General features: G+C 51.7%; 3 protein-coding genes and 1 non-coding gene across 5 annotated transcripts; 3 read left to right on the plus strand and 1 right to left on the minus strand.

Annotated features, from left to right (window-relative positions):
- Positions 1-139: 139 nt before the first annotated feature.
- Positions 140-4,258, plus strand: NCU04601 (hypothetical protein). Its single transcript, XM_953751.2, has one exon. It carries the CDS (start codon positions 878-880, stop codon positions 3,998-4,000), a length of 3,123 nt encoding a protein of 1,040 aa, XP_958844.2. The 5' UTR covers positions 140-877; the 3' UTR covers positions 4,001-4,258.
- An 841-nt stretch (positions 4,259-5,099) lies between these two features.
- Positions 5,100-6,046, plus strand: NCU14062. The gene is made up of 2 exons (XR_897931.1): positions 5,100-5,116; positions 5,260-6,046. It is a non-coding gene; the product is annotated as a ncrg133 (non-coding RNA).
- Positions 6,047-6,545: 499 nt separating this feature from the next.
- On the plus strand, positions 6,546-10,308 carry NCU04600. 2 transcript variants are annotated; one of them, XM_011396358.1, is made up of 7 exons: positions 6,770-7,487; positions 7,953-8,262; positions 8,400-8,473; positions 8,545-8,629; positions 8,708-8,914; positions 8,976-9,236; positions 9,446-10,258. In XM_011396358.1, the coding sequence occupies exons 1-7, from the start codon at positions 7,452-7,454 to the stop codon at positions 9,790-9,792; spliced, it is 1,320 nt and encodes a 439-aa protein (XP_011394660.1). In that variant the 5' UTR covers positions 6,770-7,451; the 3' UTR covers positions 9,793-10,258. The 2 variants fall into 2 exon arrangements, with proteins under 2 accessions (XP_011394659.1, XP_011394660.1); XM_011396357.1 differs by having other exon boundaries at positions 6,546-7,487; positions 8,976-10,308.
- A 2,004-nt stretch (positions 10,309-12,312) lies between these two features.
- On the minus strand, positions 12,313-16,818 carry NCU04598 (hypothetical protein). The gene is made up of 2 exons (XM_953748.2): positions 15,615-16,818; positions 12,313-15,532 (listed from the first exon to the last, which is right to left on the minus strand). The coding sequence occupies exons 1-2, from the start codon at positions 16,086-16,088 to the stop codon at positions 12,596-12,598; spliced, it is 3,411 nt and encodes a 1,136-aa protein (XP_958841.2). The 5' UTR covers positions 16,089-16,818; the 3' UTR covers positions 12,313-12,595.
- Positions 16,819-16,989: the final 171 nt, after the last annotated feature.

Consider the following 16,989-nt stretch of genomic DNA (forward strand, 5'->3'; position numbering starts at 1 on the left):
CCTGGACACTGCATCGACAACCTTCCGATATCACACTTCGGGAAGGCACGACCATTGAGCAACACGACTCCGTCGTCTGTCTGACCTTGACCGCCAATATCATGGTCGCTCTTGCCATACTCGTGTCAAGAGCAGAGGCTCAATTTTTTTTCTTGACTGGAATATTGTTGAGCCGAGCGGGACAGAGTGTCCTGCCCGCTCGAGTTGCGGTCCCGTCTCCGCTGCAGCCCAGGCGACTGTCATTTGATCGGCGATATCTTCCACATCAACAAGAGGCCTTTCAACCCAGACGCTCGAATTCAAGTCGATTATGACATTTTCGTCTTTACAAAATCCCCTCCCTTCGAAATGTGTCACGATGGAAACGCCTCCCTGGAGCACGCGTCTTATGGACACTTCATCCGGTGGGCTGGTGTTCACCTTGAGGCTCGACTGGAATGCTTCAATCACTTCACCAACCCCCTTTAAGAGGTTTCAATGCCAACCTCGCATTGCTCAAGCGGGCTCACGACACCACTATAGAGATCTGACCATGACATACAGAAACCCTCCAGCTATGTATGTCGCGTTCAAAGCCCAAGGGGCGGCTGGTGAGTCGCGACTTGCCCCCCTCAGCAATCTATGAAGAGCGTGACGCAAGGGAACATGCCTCGTGAAGAAACTCAGGGTCAGCCTCCCTCTCTGAAGATTCGCGTCTTGCTGTCTCTTATGTCTACAGTTTGATACCCTCAGAACTGTCCGCTCTGGTGTTCATGATGAGTTTCCTCTTCCTTCTAGTCTTTGTGAACTTTGTAGTCGTCGCTTCTGTTATCTACAACTTGATACTCCAGGCAGCGTTTTGCTCGCCGTCATCATCATCAGCATCATCATCATCATCATGGCATCACTTTTGCGTCTCCTCGCCTCGCTACTTTTCGTTGCAGTATCCAATGCTGCTCCAGGGGTCTATTTTCCCATCAGCTCTCAAATCCCACCTATTGCCAGAATCGGAGAACCGTTCTCGTTTATATTTTCAAAGTCAACATTCACCTCGACATCAAGCATCACCTACTCCCTTGCCAACTCTCCAGATTGGCTTTCAATCGACGGCGATGCACGGAAGCTCTATGGACTACCAACAGAGGCTGATGTCGGATTGGGAGTTAGGGTGAATGTTCCGTTTGGATTGGTGGCAACTGACGAGACCGGCTCGACAACACTTGACATCACACTGATCGTTTCAAGGAAGGCCGGGCCCAAGCTTGATATTCCTCTCAACCAACAGATACCGGGATTTGACTTCTTCTCCAACCCCTACACCATTCTGTCACCGCCGATGAACCAGTTCTCTTTCGTGCTGGACCCAAAGACCTTCTCAGCACCTTCAGACAAGCCTTTGACATACTATGCAGTCATGTCGGACAACACTCCTCTTCCGGCCTGGATATCGTTTGACGCCGGAAAACTTGCTTTCTCCGGACAGACTCCAGCTTTCGAGGCTCTCGTCGACCCACCCCAGACCTTCGAGTTCCAACTCCTAGCCACTGACACACCTGGGTTCGCCGATGCCTCTCTGAGATTCAACATTGTGGTCGGGAACCACAGAGTTACGGCCGATCAGACGACAGTTGTCATCAATGCAACTGCTGGGAAGTCCTTTTCATATGACGGGCTGCGAGGCAGCATCGACGTCGATGGCCAACCCATGCCTTCTGGCGATGGTATGATCGTGGCCTCTACTTTCAATACCCCGTCATGGCTCACCCTGGATATGGACAGTCTACATATCGCAGGCACTCCTCCCTTGACAGCAAAGTCAACAAACTTTACCCTCACGCTCCAGGACAGCTTTGCGGACAGATTCAATCTGACTGTCATGGTTCAGGTCAGCGGCACTCAAGCTCAAATCTTCGGCATGTTGAAGGAAGAGCTGCCTGTCATACAGGCACACGCGGGCGAGCACATAAATTTTGAGCTTGACCCCTTCCTAAAGGAGCCTGATGGCACAGAAATAGTTGTCGATGACGATGCATCGCCTTCATGGATCCATGTCCGCGAAGGAACCATTTTCGGCGACGTACCAAAATCGTCAAAAGACTCCATCGTCAGTGCTACGATAAGATTGACTTCAAAAGCTTCAGGAGCATCAGAGTCAGTCCTGCTGAGCGTGCACATGCTAGCGGATTCAGGGGACGCGGTAGACACGACAGATACAGATTCGACTTCGGGCTCGTCGGGCGGTACTAAGCCTACTGAGGAACATGCACCTACTCCCATCGGACTCATTCTGCTGGTCACTATCCTTCCCGGACTCTTGCTCCTTGGCGCTCTCATGGGCATGCTTATCTGTTGCCTTAGGCGACGAAGAGAAGCCAAACGACCAAAGCTCAGCACCCGTGATATATCGGGCCCTCTTCCGGGAACTTTCACCATCAATGTCACAGGTCCAGATGGGCAGAGTTCCATGGAGCACATAACAGGACCACACAACACGCAAAGCACGATAAGTCATATGTCACTTGCTGAACAAGACCGGAAGAGTGACCCTGAATCGGGCATCAGCCGCCACCAAAGCTTCGATGTTGACGTGCCACGCCCGCTCAGCACAGTTCGGATGCTGCCTACCAACGAAGAACTCCTGCCGGCGAGCAGTAGTCTTCTGGATATCACAGGTTCGCCTCTGATGTCCGGTGCTATCACTGGAACTCCGCGAAATCGGCGGCACGAAAGAACCCAGACGCTCCTCAGCCACATTTCGGAGACTAGCTACTATGAGGAGCACTCCTCAGGAATCACCATCGAAAATACTCTGGAATTCCTCGGCAACAGCAACACCAGAGGCTCGTTTCGGGATGGTGTTGAAGTCGACATTCCGTGCCTTGGTGACCTGTCTAGCATCCAACCCACCCCGAACTCTGCATATACGGGCGAATCATACTGGAGCAAGCTAGGTTCCGGCCCGTCCGTTCATAACAGATCTCCTGCGATAGGCTCAGTCCACAATGATCCTACAGGCGCTGCCCGGACTCAGCCAGCCATGCTAGTGAGAAAACTCGTGTGGCCTTGGTTCAAGGGCCGTGTCATCAGTATCAAAGGTGTTGCTGAGAAGTTCGGGGAGGCAGCGAAGACAACATTGGCAGGCTTGCCCAGTCTGTCCAGTGTCCAGGCATCTTTACACGAAAAGACACCAGACATATCACTCTTATCAAACAAGCAGTCTGAAAGCTCCCACATCCCCGACTTCCCATCACCGCCACAAGGGACAAAGCGACCCATCATGACCAAGTATGCAAGACCAGTGACGCGAAGAGCAGTCGGCACAGGGCGTATCGTCATCCCACGACAAAGGCTAGTGTCGACAAAGGTCGAGGTAGTGAGAGGTCCGACTGAAGACCTTTACAAACCAGCAGAGGACAAAAAGCAAGCTTCACCCACGTCTAGCTTCGACCGCCCCAGCAGGAACTCACTTGGCATCTCGTACGCAGACATGGCATCCAACTCACCTTTCCACCAGTCTAGCACATGGTCAACAATACCTTCTAGTCACGAGTGGCACGACGAGACACTACAGAGCCTCGAGAATGCCGACAGCGTGTTGCCAAGCTCAAGTCTCAGAAGATCGCGGTCGGCATCGCAACCTAACTGGGCACCATATAAGGACTCGCTATCTAACATCAACGATGGTGCAAGTTCCAAATATCCGCAGAGTCAATGGTCGTTTGCCCCTATCCCGCGGCCTCCGCCTCTTGGTGATGCATCTTCTATCGCCTCGCAGGGTTTGTCGAACTCTGTGAGCGGGCATGCCCGCGCTCCTACCCTTAGTTCTGTCGGGTTTTCAAAGGCACCTTCGTCGTTCCGGCTTGATGGCAACGAGAACACGCATAATGACGACGCGGAAAAGGAGAGCAAATGGGCAGGCGGGACGAGCGGTTTTCTCAATGGTAGGTTTCGCTCACCGCAGCCGATAGCATTGGTGACTTCGCAAAGCAAGACGAGTTCGGAATTTGCTGTTTACATTTGAGTTTAATACCCCATTTTGTTGTGTTTTGTTTTGTTTTGTTTTGTTTTGTTTTATCTTATTTTTTTTATAGTGCTCCTGAATAATCGGCTTTTGTGCGGGTACGGACATTAAGGAGTTCAAGGTTCCAGGGCGTCACTGGCGCTTCTCATTTCGAAACGTACAAGCTACATGTGATAGTCCGGATTTTAGTGTAGTGTAGAGTAGTGTAGTCCGGAAATGTGCCGTCATCACGAACCAGTGGCGGCGAAAATGGGTCTGATATCAGTGGTGCCGTCCAATCTCTCATGCTTCATGCTGTGTTCCTTCCCCTCAGTTTCAGTTCAAAACCCAAACTAAAGAAAAAGAGGCTTTGGCTGAGTAGCACAACAAGCCTGTACAGAGAGGTCACGAGAGAGATTGGATCTTGCTTCCCAATGTCTCATCGCGATGTTGCAACCCAACAAGCAGAATAGGTCATACGAAAGAGGAAAATTTTGAAAGGGCTAAAACAGAAAAGCTTGAATCTAAAATGCCGGGTGGGTGGGTGTCGTCATCGGTCGACTGCGCAGTCCGTTTCGGTTTACCTATTCCCGGCTGTCTGGGCTTCAATTTTTCGTCCTAAGTACTGTGATAATCCCGCTCGCAAGCGCTCCTGACGCCAGCCCCCCTTCCGTCTTCTGTGTGGATTTGGGTTTGTTCTAACTGACTTCTGCCCTTTCGCGTCGTTAGATGGATGCAACAGAAAACCGGAATGCACGGAAAATACACAATAAAAATCACATTCTGTCGTACTGTCGCCAAATCTGATTTTCTTTTCGGTTTGTCCCAAGGAAGGGTTGAGATTGAAAACGATGACGAAATTGGGGTTCAATTCCATCCCAAACCGGAAGTGTGGATATTGGATTTGGACGGATGCTAGTGTACCATACATAGTATTGAGTTTTGGCTCGATGACGCTCCAGTTCTGGGTTTTTACCAGGGCATTTTCGCTCATCCCTTCTGGCTTCCATTCTCGCCTCCCTTTTCTGGGAAGAGCCTTAATAAGGACACCGCTATCCTCAATGACGCTCTTTCACGCTGGCTCCTGTTTGAAGTTTAGCAAGGGCTCCTGGCGCCCTCCTGGTCTCTTCACCACATGTGAGTCGAGCGGTGTCTGTGAATAACCTTGGTGATCCGCGGGGTGGGAATTGCCATCTTGTGGCGGAGTCACAGTGTGCTTTCGGAGCAGTCGATAAGCTTCAAGACTTGGGTTGACATGATAACTTATGTGTGCGTCCAAGTACCTTGCTCCGTGCAATAAGTGCAAAGTCATGCACTGTCTTGGGTGCTTGTTCCTCCAAAGAGGAGAAACATCGCCTTCGCGGTAAGTAGCTCGCTCAAGAGGCCCTGCTGGTGAAAGGAGATTTCAATGTAAAATTCACTGACCTGACGACGACGACGAAGCGCCGGGCGCCTTGAGCGTTATACTACATACTCATTTTCCCCGACTGACTCAGAGTCGCACAATTCCTCCAACAGCTACATAGCTACCCGCGCGCGTTTTTCTCTCTCTCTCATATCAGGACGGAAGTGCTCCGGACCAATTTGGTTAAGTCATCGCGTGACCAACCATGACAAGAAGAAAAAGAAAAGAAAGAAAAAAAAAAAAAAACCAAAAAAAACCACGAAGCTGCGCACAAATTCGCCTCGTTTTTTTCTGTCCTTAACCCTCGTCCGGGTTGGAAAATGCTCTTCTTTCTACTTTCAGCTGAAGTCTGTCTGCAACATGTCTCCGGGTCCGGTCTCCTACTTAGTGTAGTGTACAATCCATACACTACAACGCGGAGGCAATCCACTCATCCCCGGCCCCGGCTCATTTACCCCACATTGGGTTTTGTCGGCGAGCTCGGGGTTGGTGAATTTTTGGTTGTGCAGATTCGGGGTTTAGAGGTCCCGCTGTTAGTAGAAGCCAACTAGGGTGGGGAGCTTTCAAAGGGTATTCGTGATGATGAAAGGGTATTGGATGTACAAGAACAACAAAACGCATATTCAGAGTTGTAGATCATTTGATATGGAACTCGGTGCACGGAAAAAAAAAAGAAAATCAATTCTGCACTATAACAACCTATTGTGCCGTGGCAACTGCGGGACAAGAACCACTGATACCTCTCGCTAGCAGCTTGGGGCATCGTACGTCCACCCGCAGCGAGTGAGCCGAGGCGCGGCGCCTAGTGTACCTAGTGTACTTGTGTACAATACAGGTAAGAGCTCAGCTGGGCTTGGGTTTTGCGGGACGAGACGGCCGGAGAACACCGCTTCACGGCCAGCGGCGGCAGTTTCTTCTCTTGTGCCCGGGCAGGAGCGGCCTCGACAGTGATGGAGGTAGGTAGGTAGGTAGAGGTAGGTAGTTTACATATCTGTAGGGCTTAGGTGGGGTGGTGACGACTTTGGTTCCGTCTTTAGCTGATCAGGGCACCGGCCGGCCTCACCGGGGCTCGGGCGCAAGGCTGACCAGAGGGTCCTGTCAGCAGACGGGCGGGTATCTCGAAACAGATGAAATCAGACTGAAATGTGAAGCCAAACCGTGATCCGCGCGAGCTACCTACACCTACATCTAAACCCTAGTATCGTGCCTTTTATCTCTGATCAAAGCTCTTGCACTTCTACATCTGATTATCTCGCTGGAATTGGCGACACATTCTCAAAATCCCATACCGGGAAACTCATCATCGCCGTACCGAGCACCTTAGCCTGGTTCGACGGTCACGTCCAAGGGTATTTTTGGTTACTTTGTGGAGTGACCTAGACTCTGTTGACTCCTGGCACCAAGCCAGGCCAAGGAAAAATCGGATCCAACCAAAAGAGCCAAGAGTCACCACCACAGGCTGCCGCTCAAAAGGGCAGGACATCATCACGGCAGAAGGGACAGTCGCCGCCAACTTGAGCTACCTGCCTACATACCTAGGTACGTAAGGTAGGCAAGTAGTGTGGTCCCGTCATCCAGCAAGCAGACTCATCCAGACCTGCCCATGAACCCTAGAGGTACCTGTACGCACCTACGCGGATAGCCCACCCTAGGTAGATCATACTAAATACCTACCTACCTTGGACAGAAAGAGCTATCTGAGCTAGCGTGGAGTAACAGCTCCCAACCCGGCAGCTACTACTCAGCAGTTAGTCTCCGTTATCGATTGCTCGTAGCACTCCAATCCACAATCCACCAGCCCACCTACACCTGTCAACCCGGACGGGCACACTGCCTCTGCCTGGGTGCACATCCATCCTCCCTCCGGCCAGAGAACCCAACCTTGCCAACAATCTGCTGCAATCCACTCCCGAACAGCAAACCACCACTTGCACCTCCACCGTCCCCTTTCTCGACTCGAAAGCACGATCAAAGTTCCCTCTGTCTGTCACGAGCCTCGTCGCCGACTATTCCACTACCACACCCACTCCCACACCACCACCAACAACAACCCACACAGACATCATCATGGGCCAGACGCTTTCTGAGCCCGTCGTCGAAAAGGTGCGTGGCAATCATCCTGACCACTCGCTCATTGTGTAAATGCCGTCCTCGCGCCCGGCCTACCTACTCTTGGCGAGGACGGCCTCCATCACCTCCCTCCCTGCCTGCTGCAAGCAAAAGCATAAACACACGTCGAACCACTTTTCACCACATCGCAATCGCGCTGCCGAGCTGTCTCCCTGTTTGTCCTGCTCATGGCCGCCTTCGGATCGCCCAACCGTCGGGTCCTCGCCAAAAGACGCCGTGGGCTTTTGTCCTGCTCTCTTCTCCCCCATCACACATCCATGCTGGCTCCTCGCGCGCCGCTGGGCCCCCATCGGCTGCCCCGAAATCCTACCCACGCCACACCCCGCCTTTGCCCCGCGCACTGAGCTGACCAAGCCGGAATCAACCATGTGAAGCACAAACGGACTTGCCTACAGGACCAGTGCGCTAACTCAAATAATTGTGTTTCTCTGAATATAGGCGTCGGCAACTGGCGGGGATGAGCGGCTCATCTACGGCGTGTCGGCCATGCAGGGCTGGCGTATCAGCATGGAGGATGCGCACACGACAGTCCTCGACCTACTAGCCAACAACCCCAAGGAGGCCAAGGACCACAGTCAAAAGCTCTCCTTCTTCGGCGTTTTTGACGGCCACGGCGGCGACAAGGTAGCATTATTCGCGGGCGCCAACATCCACGACATCATTGCGAAGCAGGACACATTTAAGACCGGCAACTACGAGCAGGCCCTCAAGGACGGCTTTTTGGCAACTGACCGGGCAATTCTAAATGGTACGATATTGAGAACCCCAGATTGTGTTTTCTTGGCAGCTTGTGTGCTGTGTGGTGCGGTGCGGTGCGATGCTGTGCCGCATACGGTGCGAAACGGGAACGAAGGAAACTAATATTCGCCTCCCCTTATGTTGCAGATCCCAAATACGAGGAGGAGGTTTCTGGGTGCACCGCATGCGTCGGTCTTATTACCGATGAAAAAATCTTTGTGGTGAGTTATAATCGAACGAAAAAAACAACCCCCGCTCGTGAACTGCTCGCCCTAACCTCAAGTGTCTATAGGCCAACGCTGGCGATTCGAGATCCGTACTGGGCGTAAAGGGCCGCGCGAAACCTTTGTCTTTCGACCACAAGCCCCAGAATGAAGGTATGCAGCTACGCGCGCTTGCTGGTTCTTCGGATGACAAGGTTCCGAGCTAACCGGTGCATGTTTGTGGTTCTCTAGGCGAGAAGGCTCGTATCACTGCTGCTGGCGGTTTCGTCGACTTTGGTCGCGTGAACGGAAATTTGGCTCTCTCGAGAGCTATTGGCGATTTTGAGTTCAAGAAGAGCGCCGAGCTGGCACCCGAGCAGCAGATCGTTACCGCATACCCCGATGTTATGGTCCACGACTTGGCCGACGATGACGAGTTCCTCGTACTTGCTTGCGACGGTAAGAGAAGGCTTGAACCTGTATAGAACCGCGCGGTCAGCTAACACAGGTTCTCTGCTAGGTATCTGGGATTGCCAGTCTTCCCAAGCGGTTGTCGAGTTCGTCAGGCGAGGCATTGCCGCCAAGCAGGATTTGGACAAGATCTGTGAAAACATGATGGACAACTGCCTGGCCTCCAACTCGGAGACGGGCGGCGTTGGTTGCGACAACATGACCATGATCATTGTTGGTTTCCTCAGGGGACGGACTAAGGAGGAGTGGTATGAGGAAATTGCCAAGCGCGTCGCCAACGGTGACGGTCCTTGCGCTCCTCCCGAATATGGTAGGGAAACAACATCCCCCTGACCGCCTTTCATCACTACACAAACTTCACCATATCATACCTTCCCCGTATTTCCCCATATATCCCTCTTTAACCACACGTGTACTTCATATAACCCAGCTCGTTCTCATTAGCACATACGCTCTACTTCTTGGCTACTTTATGAGCTTGACACTAATTCCATATCTGTTTTTCCCCGCAAATTATAGCTGAGTTCCGCGGTCCTGGTGTGCATCACAACTTTGATGATAGTGACAGCGGGTATGATCTCGAGGACAACGGAAACAAGGGCAAGCCCTTTGGCATGGGCGGCTACAAGGGCCGCATCATCTTCCTCGGCGACGGAACCGAGGTGCTGACCGACGCCGACGACACTGAAATGTTTGATAACGTGGATGAGGACAAGGATCTCGCCAGCCAAGTCTCCAAATCACCCTCAAGCATAACAACGAACGACCAGGACCAGAAGGAGCAGGCCGCCGTTGCTGCGGCGGCGGCGGACAACAGCACACAAAACGCCAAGAAGGAGGAGACAAGCTCGCCGGCTAAGGCTTAGTTGGGATCAATAGCGAGCGGCAGCAGCAGTGAAGGGGTGATCAATTATCTTCGGGGTTGTATTCCCAGTTGATTGATGGCATCTTTGATGAAGTTTGATATAGCAGGCGCACTTGCACTGCGCTGCACGGGAGCGGATCGGAATCGGGACTTTGGGATGAACAAACGTGTTATGATGAAGTTGGTGTTGTTGCTGTTGTTGAAGTTTTGTTGTCAAGAGATTCTCATGAATGAAAGTTAGTAGTATACTGTTTATGGAAGTATGGGATTTTTTTTTTTTTTTTCTTGCACGAAGGGCGGTGGTGAACAGGGTCAGTCAAGAGGGGGGAGGCGAAGTATAAGAGGGGAAAGAAAGATGTATTCGTCGGTTGGTTGGTTGGTTGTTGTTGCTTCACTAAGGGAACGATGGAGATACCAAAGTCAAGCAAGTCAAGTTAAGCAAAGATGAAGATGATGGCTTTTTTTTTATATCGCGATTACGCACCTAACCAACCCCCTGTAGACTTTGTACCCTGTGTCTTGTCTGTACCATTTCTATCGTCTGGACCGGTTGTGATCGTCTAATACGCGCGCGAAGCAAGCATGTCATTGTAGACATCTTTCAGGTACTGTACGCTTGTATTGGTGATGAATGTTGTTGTTGTTGTGTAAACCCAAGTCCTTTCTATTCGGAGATTCAAAAAATTAGAAGAAGATGGATATAGTTATTGCAGACAACTATTTAATTTCGATTCGTCCAATTTCTGATGTAATTATTGGAGAAGACTTTGAAAAGAGTGAGGGAAGAGCCAGGGAAGTGACTGAGCAGAACATACTTCTTGATCAGAGGATAGAATAAGGTCAAGCGAAACTGACAAAGGGAAGAGATAACTCTTTTCATTCATTCAGTCTTGATGCAATCTAATATCCATTAGATTCAAATACTTTTTCTCTCTTTCTTTCTTTCTTCCTTTCTTTCTTTACCTTTAGCCGACTTTATCACTGGCTATCAATTCACTTTGGCCTGAAAAACAAAAAAGAAATTTTGAAAAGAAAGAAAAAGGAAATTTAAATTCCACAGTTGGGAAGGGACATCACAAATCCACTCACTACCTCCTTCCATCTGATTAACTGATGATGACGGGTTCTTCGTTCAGGTTTCTTCCTCCCGCACTCATTGGAACCCATCGTTCTTTCGGTTTGCTAGAAGTCAGTCAGTCAGTTAGTCAGTCAGTCATCAGTGCCTAACTTCAGTTATATTCCTCTTTACTCTCTTTTCTCCCGCTTTTTTTTCTTTTTCCTTTTCTTTTTCTTTTTCTTTTTGTCTACATAGCAAAGGTACCTAGCTATAACTTCATCCCCGAGTTAAGTAGGTAGTCAGGCATATCAAGATCAAGATCAAGAATGCCTTGCCTGCCTGCCTCACTTTGTTTTCGAGCAACGAAACCGCTAGGATACATACATACATACATACATACATACATACATACATACCTAGGTAGGTACGTAGAGGTACACACATACACACACACACACACACACACGCGCACACACTCCTCTACTACTTCAAACGAGTAGGTAAGGTAAGTATTCAGTGGGTGATGATGATGGTACTTACGATTGTATTACTAGGTTGAGTTTAGTCAGTCAGTCGGTCAGTCAGTCAGTTAGTCGGTCGGGTGCGCTTCTAGCGAGCGAGCGAGGTTGGTTGGGTTATTGGGTTGTTTTGGGTTGTTTTGGGCACGGTACGACAACGGTACGACAACGGCACGACAAACGGTACGGATAACCAAGCCAAGCCAAGCCAACCCAGCACGAGTAAGTAGCGGATGTATATATGAATAGGACAGGACGTTCTGATGGAAGAAAGTGAAGGGAAGGAAGGGAAAAAAAGGAAGGAAGGGAAAAAAGGAAGGAAAGGTCTCGCTTGCTCTGCTCGGCTTTCTGCTCTCTTCTCTGCTCTGCTTTGCTCTAGTGATAGAGAAGAAGAAGTTGAAAAGTTAAAAAAAAAAAAAAAAAAAAAAAAAAAAAAAAAAAAAAAAAAAAAAAAAAAAAAAAGAAAAGTTTGACTCTCAATGTCGTACATGGATAAACCCATCTTCTTTTTTTCTTCGGCGAGATGACTACACTACCTAGGTATGAACCCCATCTTTGCGACTTTCACATACACCACATACTTCCTTGTTCAGTGTATGGGCGCAACCTCGTTTTATCCTAGGTGTAGGTGTGCAGTGAGTGTACAGTTAGTTGTACGTTAATTAATCTTGCCTTCCCTCCTTTAATCGACCTCCGGCTACCTACTAATCTACCTTGACTTAAACTTAGTACTTAGTCAGTGAGGGTTGTGGTTGGTGGATGGGAGTGAGTGGCTGGCGCGCGGTGGAATAGTTGATGATTGATATAAGTGTACTTTGAAATTGGAAAAAAAAAAAAAAAAAACTGAAAACTGTTGAGGACACTTTCGTGATTCCTTCAAGGTCATATGGAGGAGGGTGGGTTTCACGCCGCAGTTACGGGAGCGGGAGCAGGACCTAGACTTGTCTGAGAAGTGAACAGTGGCCGGCGATTGGATTCTCCAAGCATAGGTACCCATTTATGTTTTTCATTACCGCTATGTGAAGCCATAAACTTGTTGGTTACTGTTGATGTAGTAGTTTGTTTTGTTCCCCTCCCGTGTCCCTGAACCTCACTGCTCCTTCTCTCTCTATCTCTCTGTCTTGTCATTACCACCACGGTTCACTTACCTTGTGTCCTTTTTTTACCACCTATACTTGGATCAAGTTGTCCACCAGCTCGACAGGAATATCTCTTCCCCTTCTTGCAAATCAACGATTCAAAGTCAACAACCCCTCGATATACCTCCTAGTATCAACACCGATTCCTTGCGCCAACTTGGTAGCTCCGTCCGCCCATCCTCCCCCTCCTCCACCACCTGCTGCTGCTGCTGCTGCTGCTGCTTGACCCGTTCCGGCAGCAACACTGCTTTCGCCTTTTTCATTACCAGCGGTACCACCACCACCACCGCCCACAACAGCAGATGCCGCGTTCACGATACTCCCAACACTGCTCACACCCCTCGTATGCCCATGGTGTCTCTCAGCTATAGGAAGTCCAGTCCCGCTCTCCCCCGCCGTCGCTTTGCGGATAAGGAAGATCTCCTTGGAAACTTCCACCATGTCATTTCCCCTTCTTCTCCTCGCCGCCGACGAGGAGGAGGAACAAGAATCACTACCGACACCGCTAGCGGCAGCAGAGCGAGGGATAGCTGTTTCACTTGAAGTGTGCTCCTCTTCGTAATCTTCCTCCTCCTCTTCTTCTTGCTCGTTATCGGCGTCGTCACCTGGTAGCTGTGATTGGTCTGCGGGAATGCTGGAGAGGGAGTCGTCGGAGGCAGATGCAGCAGTGTCAGACGGGTCAGTCGAGTTAGAAGGATCAGTGGAAGAAGAAGCTTCTGCATTAGGCGAAGAAGAAGAAGATGACGAAGAAGAGCCAGACGTCCGCCGCTCCCGAAGAGTTTTGTCACTTGCCGCCCTTGCACGGCGGGGTTTATTGACGTTGGCAAAGAGATCTTGATTGGTGCCGGCGAAGGAGGCGACTACAGGCGATGTCGATGCTGCGGGAGAAGCTGTTCTGGTGGAAGAAACAGAAAGTAAATGTTGATATGGTTGAGACTCCGGGGCAGTGGTCCGTTCGAGAATACGATTCCAAACAATCCACCACCCTCTACTTGTCTTGCAAGTGCGCTCGTACCCGGTGAGATTATCATCGCGGGTGTTGATGAACATATTGAGAATCTGGTTATGGGTGTTAAGCGCTTCGATACGGCTCCAAGGTGCCTTGGCCGCCTTGGCCGGTGCTGTCTCTGAACCACCGACTACACCCGCAGCCACAGGAACGGGAGGCTCAGGGATATTAGGAATTGTCGAGTGTACAGTCAACTCCTTAGGATCCCAGACCAAATCGTAAATCTGCCCGCTCCCTCCAGCTACCGAGTCTGAAGGACGCTCGGGCCTGTAAGCCGTAGCCCGCAACAGCGACTTTCGGAGGGGAGCCATCTGCTGGTGCAAACTCCTGTAGAAGCCTTCCCAGGCGAGGGAGTCGGTGCGCAGCTGGAAGAGAAACACAAAGATGAAGGGGCGCATGACGTAAACGACCACGCGCAGCTTCTTGGTCTTGTTGCGGTCTTGGGAGTCGAATGTAGTGGCAGCGGAGGTGACACCCGTAGTACCGGCCTGTCCTCTGCTACTCATCGACGATGTATGTCCTGGGCCTGAGCCAGGATGGTTCACAGAACGAGAGGCTGCCGAGCCAGTCTTTGTGGTCAGGTTGGGGCTGTTGGCTGTGGTGACAGCGGTGACGCGACGGAGGCCATCCTCGTCAGTGACGGTTACTGTGCCGGTGGTGGTACCCTGGGGTTCACTTTCAGCAAGCTCGGTATCGTGGCTGCCGAAATCTTTCTGGACCTGGGAAGGGCGACGGTTTTCGCCTTCGCTTTCGATTTCGACTGTTAAAGTGCGCAACAACAGACGCGAATTGGAGTCTTCAGCCTCGAACGGATCGATGGGCTCGCCGTCGGGACTAGTTGCTGGCGTGCCCTCCAAGTCGCCCATGAGACCAATCAAGAACTGGCAGTCCTTAGGCGGTTTCTTGGGCTTCTGATTCTCGACCTTGTCCTGCTGCTTCTCGATACTTTGAGAGCTACCGCCCATTCCCAAACTCCAATGGGTTCCGTAGCCCATTTTCAGGTAACTAAACAGATGCCCGACGCCTCCTTGCTCATCCGTCGCCGAGCTGGCCGGTGTCCCCGTACCTGTACCCGCGGGACTCGCAGGACTTCTACTCTTAGCCGGAGGATGCAGAGAAGTAACGGGCCTTGGCGGTCCGGATGGTCTGCCGTCTGAATCCGAAGTTGTCTTGCCCTGCTCCGTTTCCGACTGCGGTGTCGTTGTCGGCTTCGGCTTCGGCGGCGGCAATCGCAAGTCCGATACCTTCAGCCCGGGCGACATTACCTCTCCAAGCGGGGCAATCTTCGTCCTACTGCCCGTCTGTCTCTGCTGCCTCCTGGGCGTTACTCTCGTGGCCGTCGGACTCTCAATGACCCCATACGCGTGCTCTCCCCACGTATACATATCCTCCATCCACCACACCACCGATCGCAACGACTGCCTTGACAGCGCGCCAGTGCCCAAGAAAATCGCACCGTCGTCCGCACCCGGTTCCGCTCCGGTACCAAGCCATTCCGTCGGCTCCTTCGCTTCCTCTCCAGGCTCTCCAAACCTGCCCACTACCAGATCCACAAGTCCCTCCACTCTGTCCACCATCCCTTCCAACACCTCCCTCTCCCCCGAACCCCTTTCCTCTTCTCCCACACCCACGCCCAGTTCTCCGCTAGCAGTGATCTTGATCCCGCCATAGATGTTACACGCCGGGTTACCGTGCAGCAACACGTTCCACGTGGAGAGGAACAGATCCCAATAGCGGCTGAGCAAGCTCACAAACTTGGGTCGCTGGGCACGCACGAACAAAGACGAGAGCGAGCTGTCGTGGTGAAGGAGGAAGCAAGCATGGGCACGTAGGAGATCCCGCAACAAGAGGGCGGCGGGCTTGAGTTCGCGGGAAGAGTATTCGGCTTTTTGGTCTTCTTCAGCTACCGATGATGCGCTGGCTCCTTTGCGTGGACTGCTGGGAGGGGAGGCAGAGGTTTTGCTGTTGTTGTTGGTGCCGCCTTGGTTGGGAAGGGGAAGGCGAGTGAGGTCGATGGACTGAATTTGGGTGTTAGTTTTGGTTTATGCAACCTCTCATAGTAGTAGTGGTGGTGGTGGTGGTGGTAGGGTGAAAACGTACAGCCAAAATCCACCACCCGGGCTCCAACTCATGAAGCACCACTCTGCTCTTCTCCGTATCAATCGTATTAACCGCCTTACCACCCGAGAAACTCTTGCCAAACTCGACCATGCCCTGGGCCAGTCCTATCTGCCTGAGGCGCTCATTCTTCTCCTCCTTCGAAACAGCTTCCGTGCCAGGGGCAGCTGCTGCTCCAGATGATGCCGACACAGAATTGGTTGGCGCATGATGACGACGGCGTGATGATCTGTCCGACCGATGTCTTCGGCGCTGCTGGTCCTTCAAAGTCGTGACCGAGGCGTAGTAGACAATTTGGTCTTCGAGCGTGTCGTCGGTCGTGCCAAGACTGGGGTTGTAGATGGCCAGGAAGCCCAGCTGAGCGGGGACGATGTTGTTGTTGTTGTTGTTGTTGCTGTTGTTGGGTTTTCCTCCAGCGCCTGCGCCAAATGACCCCGTGGGTACGGCCGACGCCATGACGCCGGCAACCTAGGTACTGCTAGCTACCTATGTACCGGACTCGGAACGGACTAAAGTGGGGTATCGTTCGGTATGCCCTGTGTGGGACCGGAATACCAGTCTGTCAGCCGAAGTGCGGGCGTGTGGCGGCAGGCGGCGGAGGCGGGGGGTACGGGGTACGAATACGGTAGGTAGTCGGTACCGGGTACCGATGACTCGGTTGACTCGATGGGAAGTATGGGTCCCGTACCGTAACGGAGCGGAGCGGAGCGAAGGAGGACCCTTGGGGCAGATGTGGTGGTGGGTTTTGACCGGGAAGCGGTGAGTTTGACAAAGCTCAGCTGTCGAGACTCGAGACGGGAGGGGTCAAGAGTCAGACTCGTAAGGAGAGAGCGTACTTGTATGTAATGATGTCGCAACAATGCAAGCCCTCGCTTGTAAATACCCCACGCTCTTCTGGCAGAGAAAAGTGTGAATGTTTCAGTCGTCACTGCCCAACCCACGTGCCAACCGAGATCATGACAAAAAAGACACCATCGAGTGTTGCTTTGTCTTGACTTTGATTTTTTTTTGTGAACAAGATCAGACGGTTTCTTCCACTTGTCTCACAATCGATAGCGATCGAGATGACCTGGCTCGGACACTTTTGGTGGTGGATAATGAGATCCCAGATCCCGACCTCGTTAGCGACGGAGCCTGCGGAGCTGGGCAATGGAGTCGAGTCTGGCTGTTGTGGAGGGAAAAGGGCGGAAAGGATAGCCGGAATACCGGGACGAGTCCGATGGAGGAGGCACTGTCGTCATCGCTCTTCTCTCTGACTGGGGACAAGGGCTGCTTCTTCAGTGGCACCTCAATGCTGTGTGATAGTGGGGTATACAATGGGGTACTTCACGCCCCCTTTCGTTCTCCGTCTTAATGT

Source organism: Neurospora crassa, linkage group V (genome assembly GCF_000182925.2).
Source record: "Neurospora crassa OR74A linkage group V, whole genome shotgun sequence".
Classification (NCBI taxonomy): domain Eukaryota; kingdom Fungi; phylum Ascomycota; class Sordariomycetes; order Sordariales; family Sordariaceae; genus Neurospora; species Neurospora crassa.

Coding starts and splice junctions, on each gene's coding strand:
- NCU04601 (XM_953751.2), top strand. CDS start 878: ATGGCATCACTTTTGCGTCTCCTCGCCTCGCTACTTTTCGTTGCAGTA.
- NCU04600 (XM_011396358.1), top strand. CDS start 7,452: ATGGGCCAGACGCTTTCTGAGCCCGTCGTCGAAAAG. Junction 7,488..7,952: donor CTGAGCCCGTCGTCGAAAAG/GTGCGTGGCAAT, acceptor CTCTGAATATAG/GCGTCGGCAACTGGCGGGGA. Junction 8,630..8,707: donor CCACAAGCCCCAGAATGAAG/GTATGCAGCTAC, acceptor GTGGTTCTCTAG/GCGAGAAGGCTCGTATCACT.
- NCU04598 (XM_953748.2), bottom strand. CDS start 16,088: ATGGCGTCGGCCGTACCCACGGGGTCATTTGGCGCAGGCGCTGGAGGA. Junction 15,533..15,614: donor CCGGGTGGTGGATTTTGGCT/GTACGTTTTCAC, acceptor ACCCAAATTCAG/TCCATCGACCTCACTCGCCT.